The sequence below is a fragment of the Agelaius tricolor genome, unplaced genomic scaffold (genome assembly GCF_023055355.1).
Source record: "Agelaius tricolor isolate 1412-34295 unplaced genomic scaffold, bAgeTri1.0.p SCAF_25, whole genome shotgun sequence".
Taxonomy (NCBI): Eukaryota; Metazoa; Chordata; class Aves; order Passeriformes; family Icteridae; genus Agelaius; species Agelaius tricolor.
Window position 1 is genome coordinate 947719 of NW_027269285.1, and position 25352 is coordinate 973070.

Here is a 25352-nt window from a genome sequence, read left to right on the forward strand (position 1 = left end):
GTGTCCATGTCCCACCTGCCTGTGTCCCTCCATGTCCCTGTGTCCGTGTCCCACCTGCTCCATGTCCCTGTGTCCATGTCCCACCTGCCCCTGTCCCACCTGTCCATGTCCCACCTGCCCCTGTCCCACCTGTCCATGTCCCACCTCCGCCCTGCCTGGGCTCCTTACCTGGGCCAGGTGAGGCCGTGCTGCCTCTGCCACAGGTGGGAGGGAGGCAGCAGACCCTGCTGTAGAGGCACATCAGGGTGTGCATTTTCTGTTCTGGTGCTGGGGGGAAGGTGGGAGCAAAGCAATTGAAGAGTCTCTTCAGGGAAATGTGGATTGTAAAAGCAGACTTAATTTTGTGCTTCGCTTTGGTACCAAAGAGCTGATTTCTGAAACCATTTCCCAGCTCGCAACGCATCTCTAGGCATTAAAATGTTGTGAATTTGCTTGTCATTACCAATATTTTCTTTGACTGAAGCTATTGAAACAAAGTGGTCGTTTTTTTTTTCCCTATAACCTTCAATCTTCGAAAAGCAGTAGCTCTCTTTTTCTTTCTTTCTTGGTCAAATATAAAAATGATGATAATTTCAAATACTGCTTTAGAATAATTGCTTTCCTCCCTCTTTTGTATGACAACAGAAGCTTGGCCTGATCTTAAATCAGATGCTGGCAGGCAGAGGGCTCTTGACAGCCCTGCAAAATCCTTTAGTTACAAGTCGGCTTTAGCCAGTTCTTTATTTGTAAATGACAATTTTCTACAGAAAAATATATGCTTGGGCTTCAATTTTGGAGCCCTAGATTGCAGCCAGGAAAAAAATAATTGAATTTTTACACTTTTTTTTTTTTCCTCCTCTCTTTTTCTTCCTAACTTTAAAAAAAAAATACCCAAACAGAAAAAGTGAGGCTGTGTGTAAGGTGTGATTGGGACTGATCTGGGGATGGTGATTCCATGGGCACAGGCTGTGGTGGCTGGAGGATGCTGCATTGGCAGTCTGGCTGTCTTTCATCATTTGATTACTTTAAAAGTAACTGTGCAAGTTCCTGTTAAACTGACCCGTGGAAACTTAATAACACATCACTTGGATTTGATGCAATTGTCTCTCCCTTCCAAGGAGCATTCAGCCTGTCTGTAGGAAAAGGAGGGGCAAAGGCACCTCTGCTTTGAGACAGTGGCTATGAAGATACAATGCTTGGACTCCTTTTTCACTTTTATTTGCATTGAGAAGCACAATAAAAATCATTTATTAAAAAAAAATATCCGGGGGCTAGAGTTGTTATTGAGAGCCTTTACTCAGCCATCTCTCAAATAAAAACAAAACAAGACAGAGAAAGAAGTATCTAATCAAATCGAATTGAAATTGCTTTTGTAAAGAAGTATTCTCATTATCTGGGTTAGGGATGGGATCTGAAGAATATTTCTTTTTTCCACATATTGTTTGAAATAATCTGGTTAAACCATATGCTTGTCTTGTAATTTCTTACAGATGGTCACAAGAACAAAGAAAATATTTGTAGGTGGATTATCGGCTAATACAGTAGTGGAAGACGTGAAGCAATACTTTGAACAGTTTGGCAAGGTAAGTTCTGCCCAAATGAGCACTACATAGTTGTTCTTTCTTCCCTTTCTTTTTGAAGTGTGTTTTGAAAAACAAAAGTGCATTGAGGACTGAGCTCAAAGGAGGGCCAAGTTTTTGCCTTTGCGTGTCATTTCTTGAAGCCTCTGGGATTCCTTTTCTGTTTGTTGCTTGTGTGTGTACAACATTCCCAACACTGTTTACTTCCACTGAAGAAAAAAGCATCACTGGGAGGTGAACCTGTGCCTGTTCAGGAAGAATCTGACCCTTAGCTGAATGATTACACAGTTGTCTTCTCCATAAAATCAGCGTTCTGTTAGCCCCGATTCCAGTGGCAAAAAGGGCAGAGAGACGTATTGGAGAGCTCATTAATTTGTGAAAATGCCTGGAGGAACCACGTGAAAAGCAAGAGCAATGTGGAAGTCACTAGAATATCCACTTCATTTCTTACTAGAAAATCCTTCTGCAAGTATGTGTAGAATGCTGGCGTCATTGAAAAATAAAAAACAACCAAAAAAAAACCCACAGCAAAAGAACCCCTGACCAAAACCCCAAACCAAACAAGTTTATGCAGAGAAGGAGATGTGAACCTTGCCAGAATAGTCTTTGCTGTGATGTAAGAGCTCCCTCCCCACTGTGCAAGCTATGGCTGATGCTTGGTGGCACTGACTTCCATGGAGCTCCCTGGGTCCCCGTGGCCTCTGGACCATGGTTCAGGAGTGCCATGGGTGACAAAGTGCCTGCTCTGAGAGCAGTGTGTGGCACCACCCTCTGCCAGCCCCACTGCCAGGGGGCTCCATGGGTTCCAGCTCCAGGGATTCCAGCTCAGTTCCTGTCCTTTGGAGTGCAGCAATTGGTGCTTTAATGCAAGATTGCGTGAGGACACAGCAGGGTGTCCCAGAGCAAAGCAGCTCCCGTTCCTTGCAGTTGGTTTATGTTTCCTTTGTCTGCCCTGAAAAGCCTGAGCCAGGCAGGATTTCGTTGAGGGCTGAGGAGGCGAGTTTATAAATGGTTCCTGTGCTGGATTGATAGTTGTTTTGCAAACCAGTCATTTTATTTTCAATAATAATCTTCGATTCCGGCAGGATGTTTACAGCCTGCTGAGCCTTTTATTAAAGGATTACATGAGCTTTTGGATGTTTCTTCTGTAGTTACTTCTAATTGCAGAACTCCACTAACCTGTATTTTTCAAGTTAATAATAGTTTCAATATAAGTGCTTTGCATATTGTCTGGATGTTGTCTTAATATAGTCTTTTTAATTTCACCATCTGGTAGTTTCATGCTTGCAGTTTTACAGTCCCTGAGAATGCAGCAGCCAGGCTGTGACTGGGGACTCGGGACACTTTGGTTCTGCTTTCATGCTCTGCCATTCTTGAGACAGCTTAGCAGAGGTTTGCCTTCCCAGAGGCAGCACTTTGGAAAAATCAAGTGTTTTTTTCCTTAAGTGTCTTAATTTTGCAGGGTAAAAAAAATTTAAGGAGGTGAAAATTACCCCCCAAGTTTGGGTCAAGGTAGGAGCCTATTGGCAGGTGAGCACAGCTGGGGTTGTCCTGCTGAGGCTGAGCTCCTGCAGGAGCCAGGCTGGCAGGGCTTGGGCCCTGTCACTGCAGGTGACCTGGGTCACAGTCCCCTGCTCCAGCTTGTTCAGAGTGTGTGAAGCTGGTGCTGCTTGGAGCAGAGGCTGCTTGGCTGTGTGACCACGACCTGACCTTGCTGCAGGTGTGGGGTTCTCCCCACAGCACTGCTCCTTGTCAGCTGGGACTGTTTGGTTTCAGGGTGTTTTGGGGTGATTCTCCTCAGGCTCTGGTTGTCAGGATGTGGTCAATGACCCTTAGAAATGGGAGTTTGGTTCAGCTGAATTAGAAGACTTGTTGACCTGCTGTGGACAGTGGGGTGCTCTGTTCGGACACAGGACCCAGGGCTGGTGCTGCAGGACCAGTCAGTCCTTGTGCTTCCCCCTTCCCTGCCCCTCCAGGATTTCCTTGCTGGGGTGCTGCAGCCCTGTGAGGCAGGACCTGTGCTCAGCACACAGCCTGGCTCTCCATCAGTGATCCACATCCACTGGCCAGCTCTGCCTTTGCTCAGAGCTTCCTTAAAATAAAGCAAATTGCATCAGACAATTAAAGTGTGAGGAGCCGCCCGTGTTTGATAAGAGCATCTCAGATGATTTGCTCTTTGAAATGCTGAGCTTATTTATCAGCCTGGAAGAAATTGCAGTTCCTGCAGTCCTGTCTGTACTCGCTGTGCAGAGCAGCTCTGCAGCCTGGGGAGGTGGTTTGGGGACTGGAGGTGGCTCTCAGCACACAGGATGTGGGGACAGCAGCCACCACCAGCTCTGGGGCCAGGTGGGCTCATTTGTGGAACTGGAGTTGGCAGGAAGGGGTAGAGTGTTGAATTTGAAACTGCAGCTTTTTGAAAAGTCAGTGCCAGATCCTTTGTCTCCAAGAAAAGGAAAAGCTGTAGTAAACCCACTGTAAATAGTGACAATAATAATATAATATTTAATTAGTAAACCCACCAGTGACAGTGCCTGATGATAGAGCACCAAAGCGTGTGGCAGTGACAATTCCTGAAACTTGGCTTGTAAGATTGCTCACAGTGATGGTCCTGGCCCTGGGGCTGCAGCAGTGCCCGGGGCAGGCAGGGCTCAGGTGTGCCCAGGTGCTGCTCCCTGCACAGGGCTCCTGCAGAGCAGCCCAGCCTTGCTTGTGCAATTCCACTTCACATGGCCAACTGTGTAATTAGTTTGGAAGACTTATGCCTAGTCATTGGTTTATCCTAATCGGCTTTGGCTTTTCCCAACAACAAAGTGAGCTTATTTTCCTAAGCTGAAACAACTCTGCTCCCTTTGTTCCTCTCTTTTATTGTCTCATTCCTTTCATTCTGTTTTACTGCCAAAGTTTTGTTTCATTAGGCCTACAAGTCATTTCCAATCCAGTGGACTGCTACAATAAGGCCTTTATAACTCAGCTGCCCTGGTTCCCATGTCCCTTCTGGTCCAGAGCCAGGACTTGTGTTTGACATGGGATTTTAACCCTTTGGTGCCCCTTGGTGGGGCTGAGCCCGGCTCAGGGATCCCAGTGATTGCGTGCAGGCATTAATTGATGGGCAATGGGCTCCAGGTAACGTGTTCAGGCCCAATTATGGGGACAGAGCTCTCAGTGAGAACCTTCTTACTGTGGTGAGTGGTGGTGGGAACAGTGCTGGGAATGAAAAGGCCACTGTGTCCTTCCAGCAGGGTGGGAACAGTTCTGCTGAAGGTATGTTCCAGTTGTGCTCAGCTATTAGATCAGCCCATGTTGGACTGTTCTTGTAGAAAAATCACATTTTCTTGTGTAGGAGAGAGCACAAATTTAAATTTATCCTTCTTGGAACCAGATTGGTGATGTTTGAAGGAGATGTGTGGAGTAGTTTTGTGGACAAACAATACTTTTCCGTATTGCTGTTTCAGACTGCTGGAGGAGCAGTCAGTGCTGGTGGTGGGGCCCCAGATGTTTTACTTTCAATCTGAGAGCATTGGCTCTTCAATTTCCCTTTCACAGTAATCCTAAAGTGACTTTCAGGGAAAGGGAGCTCTGTTTTTTATTTCAAATTTCCAGATGAAATTGGACCAACCAGCATGCATGAATTTTGTTTTCTGCCCTGGCTTGCTACAAGGTCCCTCAGACCTATTGTAGCCATGTTTCAGCTTCACTTGGAATATGTTGTTTCCTCAGGAATGGCTTTTAAGATTTGAAAATTTTGAGACAAGACAGGATTTCTGAATTACCTCTGTGGATTTGAAATGTTTTGTACAGTCACTTGTCATTTCCTGTGAGACACAGAACAGACCAGTGGAAGAATAATAATAATAATATCTGAATTCTGAGATTTTTTTTTTGTTGAGCTTTTGGAAATGTGTAGTTTTCTCATCTCTTCCCTCTGTAGCCTGCCTTAGTGTCTAGTGTCAGCCAAGAGAGAGGAGGTGGCTCCTCACACCTGTCCTGCCCCAGGCACACCTCCAGGTGCTGCCTCACCAGGAGCTAAGGCTGTGAACACCAAAATGTCAGAAGGAGAATTTCCTCCTTTGGTTGTACCGTGCCCTGCATTACAACGTGGACCCTGGTGCAAACAGCAACCAGTTTAACCTTTGGGAAAATAACCTTTGTAGTGAAGTGCCTGTGCTTTCAGTGCCAGTGTGTCAGGAGGGAAGGAGGTGGGATCCACACCGAGGATCTCGTGGTTTACATAAATCACTCTGCTCTCCTCCCTGACAGCTGTGAAAATATAAATCAGGAAAAGAGGGGAGGAAACTCCTCCTTGTTTGGCCAGGCTGTCTGGGTGTGAATGAGTTAATGCACTGCCCTGCTATTAAGCACTCCAGTGGTTTACTTTTCCCTGAGACCTCGAGTACGGCCTCTGAAGATGTTTTTACAATAAAGTTGTTAGCATGAGAAAAGGTGGTTTTCTCACCATGGGTTCATTTTGGGGGGATTTGGGAGTCTGTGTGGAGCTGGGGCTAAGGCCAGAGTCAGGAGGTGCAAGGAATTGTGCTGGTATGAAAGTGAGAGCTTAGTTAATTTAGCCTTGGCAGAGAGTTGGAATTGTATTGTCACCTCAGTTGGACATTGATATGTAGATTTAACGGTCAATAGGAGACATGGATGGGCTGTCCTTAAAGCATTTGCTTTGCAGAAAAGTCATTTTTCAGTTTGACAGATTGCAAGCCTTTCACATTTTTCAGCACTGTATTTCCCAGTTCAGTACTTGGGAATTGATTATGTTTTATGAAATGAAGGGATAAATTTGGACTCTTATTTACATTGTAGTCTGTAATAGCTGGAGTTCCCTAAACATTTGTAATGTGCAGTAAAACAGAGAATGTGGTGGCTGCCCTCAGTGTTCCCTTCCAGAGTCACTCCAGCTCTAGGCCTGCTGTGGGACAGCTCAGAGCTCATCCTGTTCTTGTTCCTAAGTTATCTGCAGGCACCTTGGCACAAGTTGCTCAATTTGGATCCCTCATCTCCTTAAAGCAGAGCCAGCAATAAACAAACACGTCATTGTTTGCAGCTCCTGATGGCTTTGGGACAAGGAAAAGCAGAGGTTTTGGGGGCTGGTCTGTGGCAGGAGCAGCTGCTGCCTCCTCCACACCTCTGCCCTGTGCTTGTGCTTTAAAATTCCGCTGCTTCCACATGTCCCTATTTCCATGTTGTGTCCATGATGTGCCACAGTATAATGAATGTTCCTTTAAATTTTAGCTTTGGCATGTGATGAGGGATCTGGGATATAAGGGTCCCTCATGGCCTAAAGCACTTCTTATTATTTCTTCTCCCTCCCACACATGCTTTTCTTTTTTTTTTTTTTTTTTAAACAAACTGAGAAACTTGATCGTTGCTGAAAAAGCAGCCCCTGTTTTGTTTCCATCCTGCCAGTGAGAAGCTGTACACAGGAAGTCAGTTTGGAGGTGGTCTGGAATAAGCCACATGCTTTGTGGAAGTGGTTTTGTTATAAATTAGATGTTGGTTTCTACCTGGGTTTTATGAAAAGAGGAAATGTTAAGGCAGGATTTATGGGCACGAGGGCAGTATCAGAGCCCAGCAGAAGTTTGAAGTTCAGTTTTATTTCCTTTCCTCCTCTGGTTGATGAAGTGCTGAGGAGGCTTCGTGCTGTAGCACCACAGCCTGTGGGAGATGAGTGAAATCAATCATTATTCAGGGGCTGTGTTTGGGGAGAGAAAAGTTACATGAAAATACTCAGGTTTCCTCCTCCAACATCTGTGTGAATTTTTTTTTTCTGTGTCTTTGTCAGTTTTACAACTGAGCCAAACCCATGGAAATTATCTATATCCTTTCTGAGACCCCAAGGAAGTCAATTTTGTTTTTCACCCCTGCTTTTATTCCGTACAAATGCCATAGGCTGTATAAAATCCCTACCAAATTGAGTTAATCCTATTTGGTTTTTATCCCTGGAGCATTCCTGGGTTCAGCCCCAGTCAGGGGGGCTGCAGATGTAGGAGTTCCCTGTAGGAGATGATTTGGGTTTGCTGGGGTGGCATCTCTGAGCCCTGTTTGGGCCCATGGGCCTGGCTGGAGCTCTGCCCCAGCAAGCTGGGCTGAAGGCAGGAGATGGTGGTGTTAATCCCCAGCACAGGCACCAGGGAAATATCTGATGGACATTTTCCATATCTGCTGTGAAATTGCATCAGATTCCACTTTGGCACTTGTCTGGAAGCCTCCCAGAGTTATTCTGGGTGCAGGTGCTGCTCCTGCCATCCTGCAGGGCACTGCTGCTCTTTGAGGAGCTGCACTGGGGGCCCAGAGCTTGGCTTTGGCAAAACAAAACCCCTGTTTTAGCCCTGGTTCTCTGATGAGAAAACTGCAGCAGTTATTTAAACCTAGCACAATGTAATTGAAACCTGCACTCTCCTTCCTGCTCACTGGTTTGGGGAGGCTCACAGCCCAGGTGAGCTGGTTAAATAAATCACAATTGACTGGGGAGTCAGCATTTGGTCAGTGCCATCATCCCCCATTGTGGACACCTGAGTGTGTTCCAAATGCAGCTGAGTCTGGGCCACAGAGAAAAGGGCTCTTACAAGTGCCCAGGAGGAACTTCACAGAAACTGTTCCAAACGTGGAGAAGAGCACTGGGAGCAGGTGTATTTTTCCACGTGGAAATGAATGGCCATATTGATCAGTCCTAGAGATGAAACACCTGAGTTTTGCTCACACATGGAATATTGAGGTGAAACCAGTTTAATTAAGTTAATTCTGCAGATGTAGAATATGAAATTCATTTGATGTCCATCATACACATGTCTCTCTCTGTTAGGAAACACCTTATAATTATTTTCTTAGGGGAAAAAAAAAGTGCCTGCACATGTTTGGGTAGAAATGGAGTGGTGGCCAAGTCCTATCAATAATTCCCAGCCCTGGTGATACCTGCCAGCCCAGACAGGGAGACAGTGGTACAGTATATGCATTTATAAATATAACTGCAGAAACCAGGACAAGGGCAAAGTAGCTCAGATGAAGAGCCAATTAGGATAATCTAAGCAGAATGAGGATTAACTGCCTCTTAATCTGAAGGGCACCCAAAATGCATGTGGCCAGTTGAGATCAAACAAGTGTTGTCTGTGTCTGGGACGTGCACCAGGGGTTTGGGGTGAGCAGGAACGAGCAGGGAGTGCTCACCCCCCTGCCAGGGGACAGTGGTGTTGGGATGGTTCTGGGTGGCACAGAATGAGCCTCTGGCTGTGGTGTCACCTCCGTGGCAGTCTGGAGAGCATTGGATATGGCATAAAGAGATGATGGCAGGTATAAGGGGAGTTAACATCTTGTAGTTTTTCTTTCCCAGAAAGAGGAAAGCGCTCAGAACTATGTCAGGGAAGAAGCTGCTCTGTGTTTTCTTTCTAAAAAACACTTGAAAAACCATTTTATTTACCATTTAGCCTGTTTATTCTACTGCTGGCCTGACAGGGTGTGGTGGCTGTGTGCACCTGAAATGGGGGGGCTGGCAGCTCCTGCTGGGTGTTTGTGGGGACCAGGGGGTGCCCAGGCCCCGTGCTGGGTACAGGGGGTGCCCAGGCCCCGTGCTGGGGGTGCCCAGACCCCATGTTAGGTACAGGGGGTGCCCAGGCCCTGTGCTGGGGGTGCCCAGGCCCCGTTCTGGGGGTGCCCAGGCCCCGTGCTGGGTACAGGGGGTGCCCAGGCCCCGTGCTGGGTACAGGAGCTGCCCAGGCCCCCCTGGCTGTGCCCCCTTTGTTGGCAGTCAGTGTGAGCTCCGTGGTGGCTCTGCAGGTGGAGGTGCCCGTGTTGGATCTCTCGCTCTGCTGAGTGGTTTAGCGAGTTCAGATCCGTGCCATGTTAATTGTCAGGACTGGGAGGGTGGGAGCAGATTTCACCGGGGGCAATGGAAGGGATCCAATGAATTTCCACTCTGTTTCACCGCTTGGCAAACCAGCACTTACTGTCACTTTGCATAAATAGGTTTATTTCAGAGGGTCAGCCGGCACCACTCCCCCTTCCCCTGCCGGCCCACCCTCCCCTGGAGGAGAGGAGGCCGACGAGCATTTAATTTCCCCAGCAGCAGGTGCTTGTCATCCATCTGAAGAAAGCTGCCAACATCTGGTGCAATTGCCTCGGCAAACGCAGTAACAAGGCGCCTGCAGTTCAAACGCAGAGAGAGCATTGCCTCTTTAATGATAACAAGCTGTTGGCTTCCCCTCTGAGATGAATTCATCTCACAGATGTTTGTCTAGTTTTGGCAATCTTATCACTATAGCTTTGGTGATTATGCTCAACTGGAGACTATTACTATAAAAGAAGTTTGAACTTGTTCCATTTTTGCATTATTTATTTATTTAGCCATTTATTTCTCTGCTTTCTGGATATAATTTGTATCAACAACTGTACTGTTGGTCCCATTACCCGAGTACCCTCAGATTTTTATTGCATCTGCTGAACAGTAGCTCGCTACTTGACTCCCACCGCTGGCAAATGTCTTTCAGCCACGCTGACGTTTTTAACATTCCCCATCAACAGCTTTGTGGTTTGAACCCTCTATTTAACACTACATTTTCTGGGATTACTTGGCGCTGGCTCTGTCTGTTCTCTCTAATAACTGCAATGCACTCCCTGGTTCTGCAAGGCGTGAGGGGCCAGGAATATTCTGGATATTCTGGTGACCTTGGCAGGGCTCTGTGATGACAGCCATGACCATCTTCATTGGTGGATCCTAAACATTTCCAGCCTCAGCCTGATCCCACGGAGCATGGAGACCTGCAGGCCGAGGGCTCCAGTGCCTGTTTGCTCTTGTTTGCTTTTCTAACATGCCTGGCTTTTTTTTAAGGAGACAATTTCTCCCCGAACATGTGGAATTTAATTCTGGTAAATAGGATTTATTTTTGGAAACGTGCTTGTGAATAGGTGACTCATGCCTGAATGAAGATGTGTCACTGTTGGTGGGGACACCACGTATATAATTTCTTAGGCTATAAATAGATGCCAGTCCAAGTACTGGTGACATGGTGATGCTTCACACCGACTCGTTAGCTCAGCCTGGCTGCTGAGGAGAGTGTTTGGAGTGTCAGTCTCTCCTGCTGGAGCAACAGTTTCTGCTGATGCTTATGGAATAACATCAATAGATTGGTGGAATCCTGGGAGCACTTTAATTGGCACAAGCAGGTTCCCGTGCTGCCGTCACGGGGTGTACTTGTGTTTCTTCTCTCGTTGCAGAGGTGGAGAAACTGAGTTTTGGGGTGTTTGCGTGCTTGTCAAAAGCCAGGGTTACCACCTGCAGGCTCCTGAGACTCAGAAACTGGGTTTGCTTGTTTGTTGCTGTTGCTGAGGAGCTTTGAGCTAAACACACAGGATCAGAGCTTGCTCCCATTTTCAGATCCTGCAAGGACCAGTCCTTTTTCCTGTTGTTGATGCTAAACCGTGGCTCCATGTTGTTGTTTGCTCAACACCACTTACCCACCAACACAGCACATATGGTTTAATGGCTGTCCTTTTTTGTGCTTCTGCTGTAGTTACAGTATTATTAAAAATCCATTAAATTTTGATGTACATCATAAAGTATGTGCTCCTGTGAATGCGAGCGCAGATAATTATTTCTGATGAATAAACCAAAAGGACAAGTATGTAAGAAGTTCATCCTGCAGCTTTCAATTTTCATTATATACATCTCCTGCAGGGGCAATCGTTGTGATGTTGCAGCTGGTTATTTCTGTGGCCTGGCTCTCCCTGGAGATGGATGATGACAGTGCAAACTTGAACTTGCACGAGTGCCAGTGTTTCTGTGGGCATATTTGTAGATAAATGGTTAAGCAGGAGAGGTAACCCTTGGGAAGGCACAGGGTGTGAAGAGGCTGCCACACAGCAGAGACTTCCTCTGTGTTGGTTCATTGTGCCTGGGCTTTGTGGAATCTGGGAAAGTAACCCAATTATTTCTCATTAAAGTAACCCAGAAATGCAGCAACAAGCAAGGTGTCATTGCTAAAACAACACCAGGAAGCCAGGCAAGCTCTTCTTGGTGTCCAGGGCCTGAAGCAGGCAAAGGAATCATTAAAAATAATGCATTATAGTGTCCATAAAGTTTCCTGCAGAATATAATGGCCCACAGGGGCCTCACCTAGTTTTCCATATATGATATGGTTACAGCATCTCATTAACTTTCCCATAACACCAAATACACTTCTCTTGAACACCCCCTTCAGGCTTCACAGGTTTTGCCAAGTATTTCCTAATAAGCAGGAACTTCAATATTTATCCTGCTTGCCTTTTATCCCCACTGGGCTGAAGGAGTGGTTGGCCTCTCTCCTGCCCCTCTGATTTCCTATTCCTGAATGCTCTGGGCAAACCCAGCTCTGGCAGGGTCTACTCCTCTCACTGAGAAGATTTCCCTCAGTTTTCCCAGCTCTAGTTTGAAGAGTTCCCCCTGCTATTTCTTCTATTTAAGAGCATGTCTGCACCCAGGGATTAGCCTGGGTATAGCACATAAACTCTCACAGAGACCTTGGTTTTTGAAGCAGCACAGCCCAAATGACAAAGCCAGATAAGTGCTAGGGAGATCCCACCAAGTCCTCTGTACCTGTGGATTCTTTGCAGCTGGGTGTTGGTGCTAGGGCTGCCCTGGTGGGCTGTGTGTGGTGCCCTGGAGAGGCTCCTTCAGGGCTGGGCCCTGCTGCAGGTTCAGGTAGGCTGGTCCTGGGGGAAGGGGATGTTTTGAGCTGCTGTGGCTGTGAGGAGCTCAGGGATAAAGGGAGGGATGGAGTTGTGCCTGTGCTGGGCTTAGGAGTTCAGCTCTGCAGACGTGGCACTGATTTGCTGTGTTATTTTGGTCTTATTCAGGTCTCTGTCCAAAATCTGGGACTGATGGTGTGGCTTTCCCCTTGCTGCTGTGACTGCAGGCTGTTGCAGGGGTGAGCTGGCTGCGTGCAGCACCTTGCTGCGACCTTGATCAAAGTCACAGTGCTGCTGTGAGAGCAAATGATGACAAATAAATTCACCTTCACACAGTTTAGTCTAGCTGGCTTTGTTCCTCCATCCCTGATCCTCCCTGCAAAGGGTTCTGTTTACTTTCCCTGAAATGGAAGAGGCCCTGCTACACAGTCCTCTTTCAAAAATAAACCTCTGAGAAGGAAAACAAAAGAGAAGGAACAAAAATCAGGCATTGTCCGATTATACAGAGCAGATCCTGATTCTGAGTTCCAGGCAGCTGGAGCCAGAGGTTTGTTTAAGTGTAACACAAATTCTACCATTTTTGGATGGTTTGAAACTCTCTGTCTCTCCCTCCTGTACTTTCAGAAAACAATCAAAAGAGAGAACTGCCCATCCTGTCAAAAAGAAGAGCTGCAGAGATACAATACCCAGGATGGCAAAAGCAAGGGACAAAAGCACATCCCACCTTTGTGCTCTGCCTCCCTGAGAGTGGCCTTGGAGCTGTGGGGTCTTCATGGCAGCCAGGCTTAAACTCCTTGCTGGCGTCAGCAGATGCACCTTTAGCAGTTTGCAGTCCTGTTTCTGGAGTAAATGAGCACTGAATGTTGGTTATTGCCAGCCTCAGAAGGGCTGAGAGGGATAACTGGGAACCTCTGTAATGCCAGAGCTGCACTGTGTTCATCAATAATTAGGATACAGGTTCCTGGTGGGAAGTAAGTTTTGGTTGACTCGCAGGTCATGTTTTCCATTTCTTTGCAGTTTAAGTGGAGAGGTTTATATACTTACTATTCCTTGACCTAAAAACTTGCTCTGTAAAAGGTACAGAAGGTGCAGGCTGAGATAATGCATCCTTTGGGGCTGGAGGCTCACTTCTGACCTGTGTTTACATGGTGTAAATCAAACTGGGGTAGAGCTGTGCAAACAGGCCAGGGCAGCTCGTGCATCAGGGGCTGTTCAGCCCTGTCATGCTGATAATGCTGGGTGAAAATGCTGCTGCCCAGGGCAGTTCTGCCTTGGCCTTTGGGGGCCAGGGAAGGGCCCTAAAAATAAAAGAATTAGAGGTAACTGGAGTTGGTTTGCACACAGAGCGTGTGAGTGAATGCGGTCCAGGTGTCAGCAGCACTGGAGCTGGGCTTGAATACACAAGCTGTGAGTTGGACTCTTGTTTTGAACCGTGTGAGCTGGGAGAATCATCTTTGGGAAGAAATTCTTCCCTGTGAGGGTGGGCAGCCCTGGCACAGGGTGCCCCTGGATCCCTGGAAGTGTCCAAGGCCAGGTTGGACAGGACTTGGAGCACCTGGGACAGTGGAAGGTGTCCCTGCCCATGGCAGGGAGTGGAACAGAATCCTCAAGGTCCCTTCCAGCCCAAACCATTCCCTGGCTCTGTCTCAGCTGGGTGAAGGCTCTGTCTGTGCTCCTCCATGTGCCATCCCTGACTCTTGTGGCCTCCCCAGGTAGGGCTGGGCTGGGCTTTGGTGCTGGCAGCCCCAGCAGCTCCAGGTGCAGCTGCTGTGAGCCACAGCCCAGGCAGGAATCCCTTCCCTTGCTCAGAGTGCTGCTGAAATATTCATGCAGAACAAATCATCCAGTTTAAAGCCAACAGCAGGCGGAGGAGGGAGCAGTGGGGTGTGATGCTGTGGTTTGTGCAGGGACATGTGCCTGCTCTGCTGCTGGATCCCCCTGGCACAGTGCCCTGAGCCAGGCGGGCACGAGCAGGATCTGTACTGACCTGGTGCTCTTAACTGCTGGAAGTTGTTGGGGTCCTGGGAGCTGAGGTGAAATGAGAAAAGGAGCGTTGCTATTGTGCATCATCTCTGCCTGATGGGGAGGGTGCTTGGAAAAACTTAACTGCTCCTGGGACTTTCCCACACTGACTGTCTAAATCAGCTATTTTTCCCAGATGGTAAATCCAGGAGACTTCCTCAGCAGCCTGGTGGTAATAATAATACTTATATAGCACTTTACATATTCCAAGTGCTGTCCAAAAAGCTGATCTGTCTTGTCTTCTGCAGAGTTGTGTAGTAAAACTTGAAGGATATTGGCCTGAATTTGTAGTCGTTTATCAGCCATCTATCTGTGGGCGAATTTACTTTTCTGATGGCTTGTACCATGTGAGTAAACTCATTTCTCCTGTGGATCTTGACATTAATTCCAGTCTTTCATCTTGGTAGTGGAGATGATCTTTAAGCAGAGCAGAGAAGAAAGATGTCTTTCTAGCTATTGCACTGCAAAAAAGATGAGCACAGCTTTGGAGAAATATTTCAGCCTGTGTAATGTATAAATGAATGTCGGCCCTGAGGAGGAGTGTGGTGTTTCCCTGGGGAGTGACCTGGCTGCCATGTGGCTCAGGAATGGCCATTGCCTCTCTGCCATCATCTCTCCAAGGCTTTGCTGTTCTTTGAAGGAGTTTCCAGGCAGAGGGAACAGGTTTGCACACCTGCCTGCAGTTAAGGAGTTGTTTTCAATCCCCTTGGTGGTTTATGGCAGTCCCAGGGACAGCGTGTGCCGTGCAGAGCTGTCCCTCAGCCAGGTGTGCAGTGCTGGAGGCTGAGTGCTCCACAGCCAGCCCTGTGTCCCCTCCTGCTGTCACCTCGGGCCCAGGGCTGGCACGGGCAGGGCGTGGGATGGGGCTGGGTTCTGTCACCTCGGGCTCAGGGGCTGGCTGAAGGCTTTGGGAGACTGCAGGAAGCAAAACATCCTCAGTGAAAGGGGCCAGGGAGAGAGCCAAGTTCCTCGAAAGAGGACCTTGCAAGGAAGGCGCAGATGACATGAAAAAGTAATTAAAAGGAAAGCCCTAATGGGACGTTAGGGGGAGATGCAGCTGGAACTTGAATAAGCAAATGTAAAGAGGGAATTAAGTTTGTAAGCTTTCCTCCCAGGAACTGCTGGGGAAAACAGGGCAACAGCTTCTGCTGATGTAAATCAGCTCTGAGCCCGCAGCCGAAGGCTCCAGCCTGGCTCATTTGATATTTGCTACTCCTAAACCTGGAAACACACAGGGAAAGAGGCTGTGGCGTTCTGCAGAGGTGACATGAAGGACATTTGATTCCAAAGTGAAGGATATTGACTGCAAAAACAAAGGGAAACTGTCGGTAATGTAGTTTGCCTGGGGCAAATTGGTAGTTTGCGATAAGTAATATTAATTTAAGTGTATAATGCTTTAAATTATCTGGGTAATTTAATCTATGTGATTTTTAAAAAATGATTTATCAGCTTTGATCTTGAATAAAAATAAAACAAACCAAATGAAACAAAACCCTTCAATTAATATTAGCACTTTCACTCTGGAGAGTAATACACAGCAGAGACGTTTATTTTTAGCTGTGAAGAATTTGCATGTGTGTTTCCAGATGTGTTCTCAGACTTGGTGCTGCTTAAAATTCAGCTACCACAGTACATAGATGCCAATTTTCTTTTCCGTAGCATTTTGTCTCTGCCACTGTGGATGTAATTTTTTTTTCTTTTTTTTTTCTTCTTTTTTTCTCTTTTTTCTCTTTTCTCCCAGCAGAGGTGGTGGAGGGGGGTGTGATGATTAAGGCAGCCGGTAAGTCTCTTAGCTTGCTCTGAACTTTCCTCCCTCTGCCAGGAGTGACCTATTTAGATGAGGCCCTTTGATGCAGTTTGGGGAGGTCAGGTGAGGTCGGAGCTCTGGCCGTGCCAGAACTCCCAGAGATGCAGGAAGCCGGGAGCTGGTGGAGGATGAGGGCTGAGCAGGCAGTTGTTTCAGCGCCTCCCCTCCCTGCCGTGCGTTTGTTCTCCCTCTGGATCCCTGGGACAGAGAGGGACGGGGGCCCTGCAGAGCAGGGAGAGGCTGGAACGCCCCTGGGCAGGCACAGGGTCCTGTGGAAGGGCTGGGCTGGGCTGGGTTCCCTCTGCTCTGCTCAGGGATCTCTCAGCAGATGCAGATGGCAGCCCTGCCTCCCCTGCTCCTCCTTCCCAGCATCCTGGCAGCCTCTGAACAAGGGGCTGCACAGATGGGTGAGATCCTCCAGCCTCTCTAATTCCTCTAATTGCCCTGTGCAAGAAAGGGAAGGAGGAAGGCTGCTCCTCTCAGCTCGGCTGTCCCAAAGTGAAATCCCAGCTGAGCAGCTTAAAATAGCTGGTCAGCTGGCTGTGAGGCCGGAACTAGCCCGGGAGCGTGCATCTGTCTCCCAGGAATGCTGCCTGGTCATGGGGCTGGGGAAATCAGGACTGGGAGTGTTTCAGTGTGGGACAGGCTGCAGTGGATGGGGAGCAGCCCGGGCTGTCAGCAGGGCTGGCGTGCTCCTGTCCTGTGGCACGTGCCAGGCAGGGATAACCCCGTGCTCACGGATGCCACGGGTCACAGCAGCTGCTGCTCCTGCCCAGGGCCAACCTGCCAGGCCACTTGCAGTGGCACATCTGATAACTGATCCAGCTTCAAAAGGGAGGGGGCAAAAAAGATTATCCCACTGATAGCAGCACGATGCCCAAGTCTGTTTTACCTGTGTGCTTTCCTCAGCACTGCTGCCTCCCTCCCATGGCCAGGCTGGGCCCAATGGCAGCGCTGCTCCTCCTCGGGTGCAGCACAAAACAGATTTTTCTAGTGGCTGAATTTAATCACTTAGATGCAGAACACTGATAGACTGAATCAATTTAATTCCTATTGCTCACGACTGGGAGGGGAGAGAGAGGAGGAGGAAGGTCATAACAATTTAGCAAACAACTTGGCTTAAAAACATAACCAATAGGTTGTCACTGTTGGTTTTCTTTGGTTGGGGTGGTTTTGGGTTTTTTCTGAACCTGCCCAGGCCAAGACACATGGCAGCTTTGGGAAGGGGGGAGCACTGTGCTGTGCAAGGTGGGAGAGGTCATTTATTGGTGAGTGAGGTCTGAAGTGCTGGGGCTGCCACAGAGCTGTGGGATCAGCTCCTTCGGGGAGGAATTTGATGCTCCCCCCTCTTTTTTTTTTTTTTTGAGGGACCTGCTGGAAAAGGCATCTTGTAGTTGGGCTGTGAATGTCTGGAATTGCACGTGGTGTCTGAGCATTTGTTTGCTTCAGAGCATCTCAGTGCTGAGCTGCAGGGTGCCTGGGTGGTGCCAGAGCTCCTTGGGAGGCTCTGTTACCTGCTGAGGCACAGCCCTGCTCCGAGAACAGGAGGATTTAATTGGAAACGGAGCAGTCTGTGAGTCTCCTTGCAATGCAGGGCCCTGCTGCTCCTCAGGTCTGTTGCACTTAGGGTTGCAGCCCTTTTTAGGTGAAGCCCAAGGGTTTGGCAGTGCTCTTGTAATGCTTTTTCCAAGGGGCAGAGCACGGGCTGTGCAGGTTCTGTACTGCCCCTCCCTGGAGCTTTGGGGCTCCATTGCAATTTCAGTGGTCCCAGGAGATAAAGGTGAGGAGGTCCCCAGGACTGGCCTGGGTAAACTGTCGATGTCACATTCATCTTTAGCAAGCATCCAGCATCCCAAGAGAAATCAATCCCAGACCCTTCTCAGGGCCTTTTCTCACGCAGCTCTTGCCCTGCTGGGTGCTGCAGGACGTGGGTGACCCTAGGGGTACCTTCTGCCATCCTTTGCAGGGCTCCACCTCAGTGCCAGGGCCTCCCGAGGTGCCCTCCAGCTGGCCAGGCAGAGCAGCACAGCCCTCACCCATCCTGAGCGAGACACAGCAGTGCTGGAGGGATGAGAGCAAACTTGGCCAGCCTGACAGCAAACTTGGTCGCCTGCCACAGCCATTGGCCCATATGCACACTGGTAAATAAAAGCTGGAGTTGAATTCCTTTCAAGTTTTATATAATATTCGCTACAATATGGAGTGGAGGGGGGAATCCCTCTTAGGAATAGTTTTACCAAAGTACAGCCCTGACCTTCTCTTCTGCCAGGGTTGTGCAGCAGGGCAGCAGCGCTGTTCCAGAGGAGGGAGTTCTTGGGTTCATCACAGCTGTGTGAGGCTGTGGCACCTCCAGCAAGAGCCCCAGCCCTGCCCCGAGCTGGCCTGGGCTGTGCTGGTGTTCACTGAGGCTGGTGGCAGCAGCAGGGGATTGCAGAGGGGGACAGCAGCCCTGGTAGCCAGGCAGTGGCAGGAGGTGTTTGCTGCCTGCTCCGCTCTGTCTGGAGCCTGGCACTGCGTGTGCAGCTGGGCAAGGACACGAACCAGAGCAATGACAGAGGGAGCACAGGGGGAGGAAGTTCAGCTGTGCTGAGCGATGGTCAACTTAAAAATAGACCCATCTATTTATAGTCCTGGCAGCCCAGAGCCCCCCGGAGTGCTCCAGCCTGTCTGCATCTCATCTCATCTCAAACAGATGCAGATATATTTATATACACACACACACACACACACACACACGGTGGGCAAAGACCCTGCCCTGGGGCTGGCACTCGGGCCATGGACCCTCAGGCTGTCAGGGGGCCTGGCAGAGTTTGGTGCCTTCTCCCTTCCTGCCTCTGTTGGGAAATGCCCAGCTCGTGGGTGGGTGGCCTCGTGCCACTGCTTCCCTTCCAAACCCCTGCTCCTAGCTGAAACTTAATCAAATTAAATCTTAATTATTTGGGGCCCCAGGACAAAGTTACAATCTTTTCATATGCGTTTCAAAAAAAAAAAAAAAAGGAAGGCAGTGTGTCTAGGGACTGTTTCCTGTGAGATTGTCTGTCCAGCACTGAGGACTGTTCTGTTCGTTATCTGCATGCCTATATTCAGTTTAATTCTATGACCTATCAGGCAGGGTCGATATTTCTGGTTTTTTCTTGTACAGCCCCTTGCATGTTCAGGCCTGGCCTATAGCTGGTGTTTCTGCAATGGAAATAATCAGCAGAATAGATAAGGTTTGATGGACGGCACTGCTGGCCAGCAGAGCCAGCACCCCTGGGAACAGCAGTGGTTTTAGAAGGCTCCTGTGGCTGTTCTGGGACTGGGATGTCAGAGTGGCACAGCTCCAGCCTTCCAGCAAATCCTGACTCCTCCTCAATACATTTGTACCTTAAGGCCCTTTTTCCTGAATTAGACATGAAGTTCAGTAAGACTTTGTGAGGGAGTTTCTTGTACTTGAAATGAAACCAACTGGTTTTATTCCAGGGAGCACATTGAGGGGAGATTAATGTCTCCACATACAACGCCTCTAAGGGCAGTTGTGGGTTCTTTTCAGGCTTGGTTTTATTTTAGTGGAAGACTGATTCTGTTTTAATGTTTCAACTTTGGGCTTCCAGTTCAGACTTGAAAGCCAAAGCTGCTCTTCCCCTCAGTAGTGCACACTTAAGGGTGGAATTTCTGCTTTAGTTTTCAATCTCTTGCTCTTTTGTCATTTTTTTATCACAACCTTATGTGTTCTTTAAACAGTTTTTTATTTAATAATTTATTCTTTTAAGTGGGTTTAATTGTATAAAGATTATCATGCATAAAGAGACGTCTATAATTAGAAGGGGGGATTGGTGCTGTTAGACAGTGTTTTAGTGAAGAAAATTACAGTGTTCATAAACTGTTTGGAGAATGGAGGTAGCATATATTAACACTCAACAGGTTTTATGTAATCCTAAGAGAGGATTGACTCTTGCTCACTTGGGTGAGTTTTAAGCTCTTCTCCAAGCTTAGTGTTCCCCTCTCTTCCTCCTCTTTCTCCTGGTGCAGAAGTGGAAACAGCCCTGTAATCTGCTTGTCCTTTTTCCTTGAAAGCAGGAATATTACTGATAATAATTGACAGTTTTATATTGGTTGGGCTGTGAAGAGATTTGCCTTTGGTGCTGCCCTGCCCTGCCTCTCCTGCCCCTCACTTGTGCCTGCTGGGGCCCTGGCACCGTTGGGATGGACGTGCCCTTGGGACAGTCCAGGGGATTTCCAGCTGCAGGGATTCAGCTGTGGGATGCACTCAGGGTGGTTTGGAGCACCCTGGGGCTCTTCCACACCGAGTTCTGGCCAGCTCTCCTGGAAAGAGCACATCACCACTGCTCCTCTTCTTCCTGGTGCTGCTGTTACAGTGTGTGTGCATGGAGCCACGGATAAACACACAGAGCTGTGTGGTGCTCCATTCCAGGTAGGGAATTGATTGGGAAGAATTCCTCTGCACATCATTTGTGAGCTGGAACAAGCAGGAGAAGCTGGTGTGCCATGGCTTGGCAGCCTGCCTGCAGTCCCTGGATTGTCAGAATTTCTTCTCCCTTCATCTCCTCCCCTTCCCCATTGAAATGACACGGCCACAGGGGACCATTGATTTCTGCTCTCCACGTTGCTAATGAAAAATTCCTTGTTGGCTCCTGATTCTCTAAATCCTTCGAGACAGCTGCAGCAGTTCAGATACTGGAGGAGCAAACATGCCAGGCTGGGTGATGTACGACTTGGTGAACTTTAAAGGGACAAAAGGGTCTGCTTTGGTTGGCCATAAACCCGAGCAGGGCTCTTATCCAGGGATTATTGCATTTTCTGTAGCCAGTTTGTTGAGCATATTTTGCAAACTCAGTACACAGTTTCCATCTCTGATGGCATACGAGATTTATCGTGGTTCTTAATGCTTAATAATTGTATTTTGAAGTTCAGTGTCAGCCAAACAAGAGCCATGAGTCTCGGTGATGCTAAATAAAGCCTCTCAGCTTTCCCAGGACTCCACATGCGGTCCTCGTTTCCTTTGCTTTGCCAAGTTCAAGCCATTCATTTTGAGGGAAGGGGAGTATTACTTTTAGATCACCTTGTGATGCTTTGTTGCCACATTTTATGTTCCTGGACAGCACAGTGGTGGAACACTGTCCCTTTATGAAGTGCAGGGTGCAGATGGCAACTCATTAAAACTTTAGTGATAATCACCCTTACTATGGAATTGCCACTTAAATCTGGTTAGTAGAGGAGGAGGAGCAGTGTCACAGAAACCTGCTGCTTCTGGGTGATTTAAAAGCATATGGGATTGAGTGTTTTATGTGTGCCCCTTGTCAGGAGCCCTCAGAGCAGATTGCCAGAATTGTTGAGCAGTTACAGTTTAATGGAGGTACAGGAGCTTTTGCTCTTGATCCCTTTGACAGTTAAGCTGTCGTCTCCAAGTGCATTTGGAAAAAAAAAGTCTTTTGAATACAGCTTTTTTTGCAGAATAAATGGAGGCAAGAACAAGTATGTGAGGCAGCTGGTGAGGAGATTTTTGGTCATTTCAAGGTTGGGAAGCATTCTTTGGGGAGCGATGCATCATTGTTACACAGCCTCAAAGCAAAAAAGGTACTTGCTTATTTGTCCTCACTTGTGCAGATGGTAAGAGGAATGGTCCCAGGGGCTAGCTGAAAGCTTGGAAGTGCCTGGCAGCTAGAAAAAATATTTGGATTCAAGTCTCAACACTGTCACAGATTTTACTTTGGGACTTGGAGCAAGTCACTTTGTCTGGGTTTCCCACCTGTGGAATCTGACTGGACTGTCACTGCCTTCACTGTAGGAAAGCATTATTTGGGTGTCAGCAGGACTGAATATTAGCTGTGAGTAGAGAGGGTCTTGGCATGTGTTTTGAGACACAGAGCTGTTGAGTGTGACTGGGGAGGTCCTGACTGCCAGAGGCAGGTACTGATGCCTCCTCTTCAGGCAGCTGCATCCAGGTAAAGAGGGTGCCAGCGTGTTTCAGCCTAGAGGTGTCGAAAAAGCTCCCCAAATAAATCAGCTTGCCTGGGTAGCTCAGGTGCAGGAAGGGTGGGGGTGTTTTTCACTGTTGCAGGGACTCATGCTGGAGTGTCCCCATGTCCCCTGTCTGTGTCTGCCTTTCCATGAGTTTCCCTGGAGGGCAGCCAGTGCCTGGGCTGTGCTCTCCACTGCTGGCTGCAGGTCTGCTGGCTCTGTGAGCCACCAGCCAGAATTTGGCCACTCTTTCCTCTGAGTCACATCTGTCTAGTCTTCTAAAGCAAACAGAAAGCTTTCCTGCTTTGTCAGTGCTGCTGAGCCAAGCGCTGTGCCCAGGTCTGTGCCCTGCTTGGCTCCCACCACGCTGGCCGGCTGTGCCCCGAGCTCACACCTCCTGTGCCAGGAAGGTGGGATCCTTGGGAGAGAAACCCAAATTATAACTAACAGTATCCTGCCCTCAGTCAGCTGTTAGTGGGAAAACCTTGATGTGGGGTGGGACACAGCAAGATCTCTTAGAAATGGCCCTTCCTCCTCATTGAAGCTGTATTTGAGTTGATGATCGTCTGTTCAGTGCATTAAAATGAATTCCTGATTCTGTCCTTGCATCCAGGAGAGCCTGACTGTGGCTCAGTCACTGCCCTGTCGCTCAGCCCTTGCTGGGGACTGGTATTTAAGTGCCTTTAGGTGATTGTTGCTTCTCCCTGGTTCATGTTTGCCTCGTTGTCAGCAGTCACATCCTGTCAGCCTGAGCCCATGGGGACAGCAGAGGTGACCAGGGCAGCCACGCTCCCTGTGGCATCACTGCAGGGATGCACTGAGGGTCTGAGAGGAGCTTTGGCCTGCCCAGACCTCTCCTGGCCATGGGATGGAACCAGGACTGGAGCTGGTGGGTGCTGCCCATGATGGGCGGGCTCCCCTTGCTCTGAGCTCAGCCTTTCTGCTTTAATTTTACAGCTGCATTTTCAAAAGCAGACCAAGGCCTTTTTTTCTCTCTCATCTCCTCTTTAACAGCCACTTGAGCTGTGGGGGACCCTGGGCACATGTTTACTGGTAAAGTGTTTCCCACTGCAAATTGCAGGAGAGTTACTTGGAAGTACTTGAAAATAACTTGACTGTAGCTTCACCTCATCTCCCCTCAGTCCCTCATACCTCAAACAACGTTGCAAATTTTACATTCAGCACCCTAAAATTGAAATGTGCATCCTAGATCTGTGAGTTCTTGAGGGACCCCAAGTGTGAGGAGCGCTGATGGATTTTGAGTGCTCAGCACCATACACACCTGGGCAAACCAAATGGACACAAGGGGTTTCTGATCTGTGTATTCATATGCAGGACAGTGAGGAAGTGAAGAACCCACCCTCCTGGAAGGGTTTTATCTTTTGAACAAGGCATGTTAGCAAAAAACCCACCCCAAATGTTTGTGTGCATTTGTTCCAGTACAAACACAGGAGCTGTGCTGGGCTGCTGTGTGCATGCTGGAAGTACTTAGTTCTGCTTTATTACTGCCCATACCCAAAAAAAACCCAAAACAAACAAACAAAAAAAAAAAAAAGAGAAAAGAACATCTGCTAATGCATAGCTCAGAAGAAAAGCTGCAGAGGAAGGGCCACTGGCTGCTGAGCTGGGTGAGAAGTTGAGGGCAGGCACGGGGAGCACTCACTCCTAACCACAGTGTGCTCATGCAATGTTTGTTGGGGTTTATACCTGGGGATGGTTTCTATGCAATAATAGCATATGCAGATTAATTTTTAATAGAAGTCTGTAAGAGCTCATGGTGCTCTGTTGACAATTGCTATTTTTGGTGGAAGCAGACCCTGAGGCCTTTGCAGTGCTGCTGTGTGTTTAGCCACTGCTGTCTGCACAGGGCAAGTGGGCCTTGAAGCTTTCCATGAGGAAAGGGATTCTTCTCTGATGTAAAGGAAAATTTCAAAGCCAGGGGTTTGGACCAGTGATTGCAGTACTTGGCTATTAACTTCCTTTTGGTCTCCTCATCTTTTTAAGTGCATTTAGCTCCCAAGTGCACAGATGGGGGGGAGTGGGAGTGATTTAAGCAGAGACCCCCCCCTGCTTTTGGGTGCTTGCTCCAGCAAAGGTTTCACTGTGAAATGCTGGCCTCAGAATGTGTCCAGGAATGTGCTGGGGATTGTAAGCACAGTGTTTTGTTTGGTTTTGCAAAGGAAGCTCAGTTTACCTTTAATTGTTTTGTGCATATTTCCAACAGATGCAGTTTATTTTCTTGTCAGTGGCTGCCTGTGCTGGGAATGCAGGAAGCTGGGAATGTGGCAGGCTGGATTCTTCCATGTCCTGGGCCAGAGCAAGACCTGCCTCCTCTGCCTCCTCCCAACACCTTGCACATGGCTGTTCAAGCCTGGCTGCTAATTGCTTTAGAAATCATCACTTTCAAGCTCTTGGTGGGAGACTTTTGATTTTTATGAGGCTTTTTTGTGGAGAGCAGGAAACTTTGATGTAATTTGAGTGTGCTGGTGCCAGGTGCTGGGCAGTGCCTTGTGCTCCTGTTCACTCCCAGGTACCCAGAGCTGCCTGTTCCCATTGCCCAGTTGTGTTTGTAGCATTTTTCTCAGTGGTCTTTGTGGATTCAGCTGGCCAGGGATGGGTGGGAGCAGGTTCCATGGAGGGCTCCCACATTGCTGTTCTTGTCCCCAGGTGACATGGGTAAATAGACACACAACATGTTATTTATGCATTCAGTAATTGCCTGTTCTTTTGTACTCCCATGTTTCAGCTCTTACTGTGTTTCAGGGATTTGTTCTCTTTGCCTGGAAATGAAAATTCCTCTTAGCTGTTTTTCTAGGAATTGTTTTCTCCCTCTTCCTGATGACAGTGCAGAAGCTGCTGGAGGCTGATACCTCTAGAGAATGTGTGGCTGTTTCCAGATGCCTCAGCCCCTGCAGCAGTGGCTGCAGGGAGCTCTTTGGTTTCTGCTGGGGCTGTGCAAGCCCAGCTTTTATTTTTACCCTGACAAAATTCTGCAGGACCCTTCCCAAGTGCTGGGAGCCAGTGCCAGCAGCCACAGTTCTGCTGCCTTTCCATGTGGAAGGGTTTGGATCTGAGTTCCACTGACTCCTTGCTCCTGCTCAGCATTACTGGAGAGGAGAGCTGGCACAGGAATAATGGATATTGTGAAGGTGAAGTTTGCAAGTACCCCGTGTGCATGTAGCTGCGGCTGTCATTTATTTGTCTATCAAGAGGGTTTGTTTTCCCAAATAACCCTCTGAATTATTCTGTGTAATTAACTCATGAACTTATTTGAAATGATAAGGGGGTAGGGAGGAGGAGAGGAAGCATTTGGAGCTTAGCAGACCGATAGGATTGCATCA

General features: G+C 48.3%; 1 protein-coding gene across 11 annotated transcripts in view; it reads left to right on the plus strand.

The window, feature by feature from the left end:
• Positions 1 to 25352, plus strand: part of MSI2 (musashi RNA binding protein 2) — a 200658-nt gene that overhangs the window by 70314 nt on the left and 104992 nt on the right. For all 11 annotated transcript variants that reach the window (XR_011682424.1, XR_011682425.1, XM_071448042.1 and 8 more), the window contains one exon: positions 1470 to 1562. Coding sequence is in view for 9 of the 11 variants with exons in the window: in XM_071448042.1 (XP_071304143.1) it covers positions 1470 to 1562 (93 nt within the window). In the remaining 2 variants the exon portion in view is untranslated. The remainder of the gene's footprint in view (positions 1 to 1469; positions 1563 to 25352) is intronic.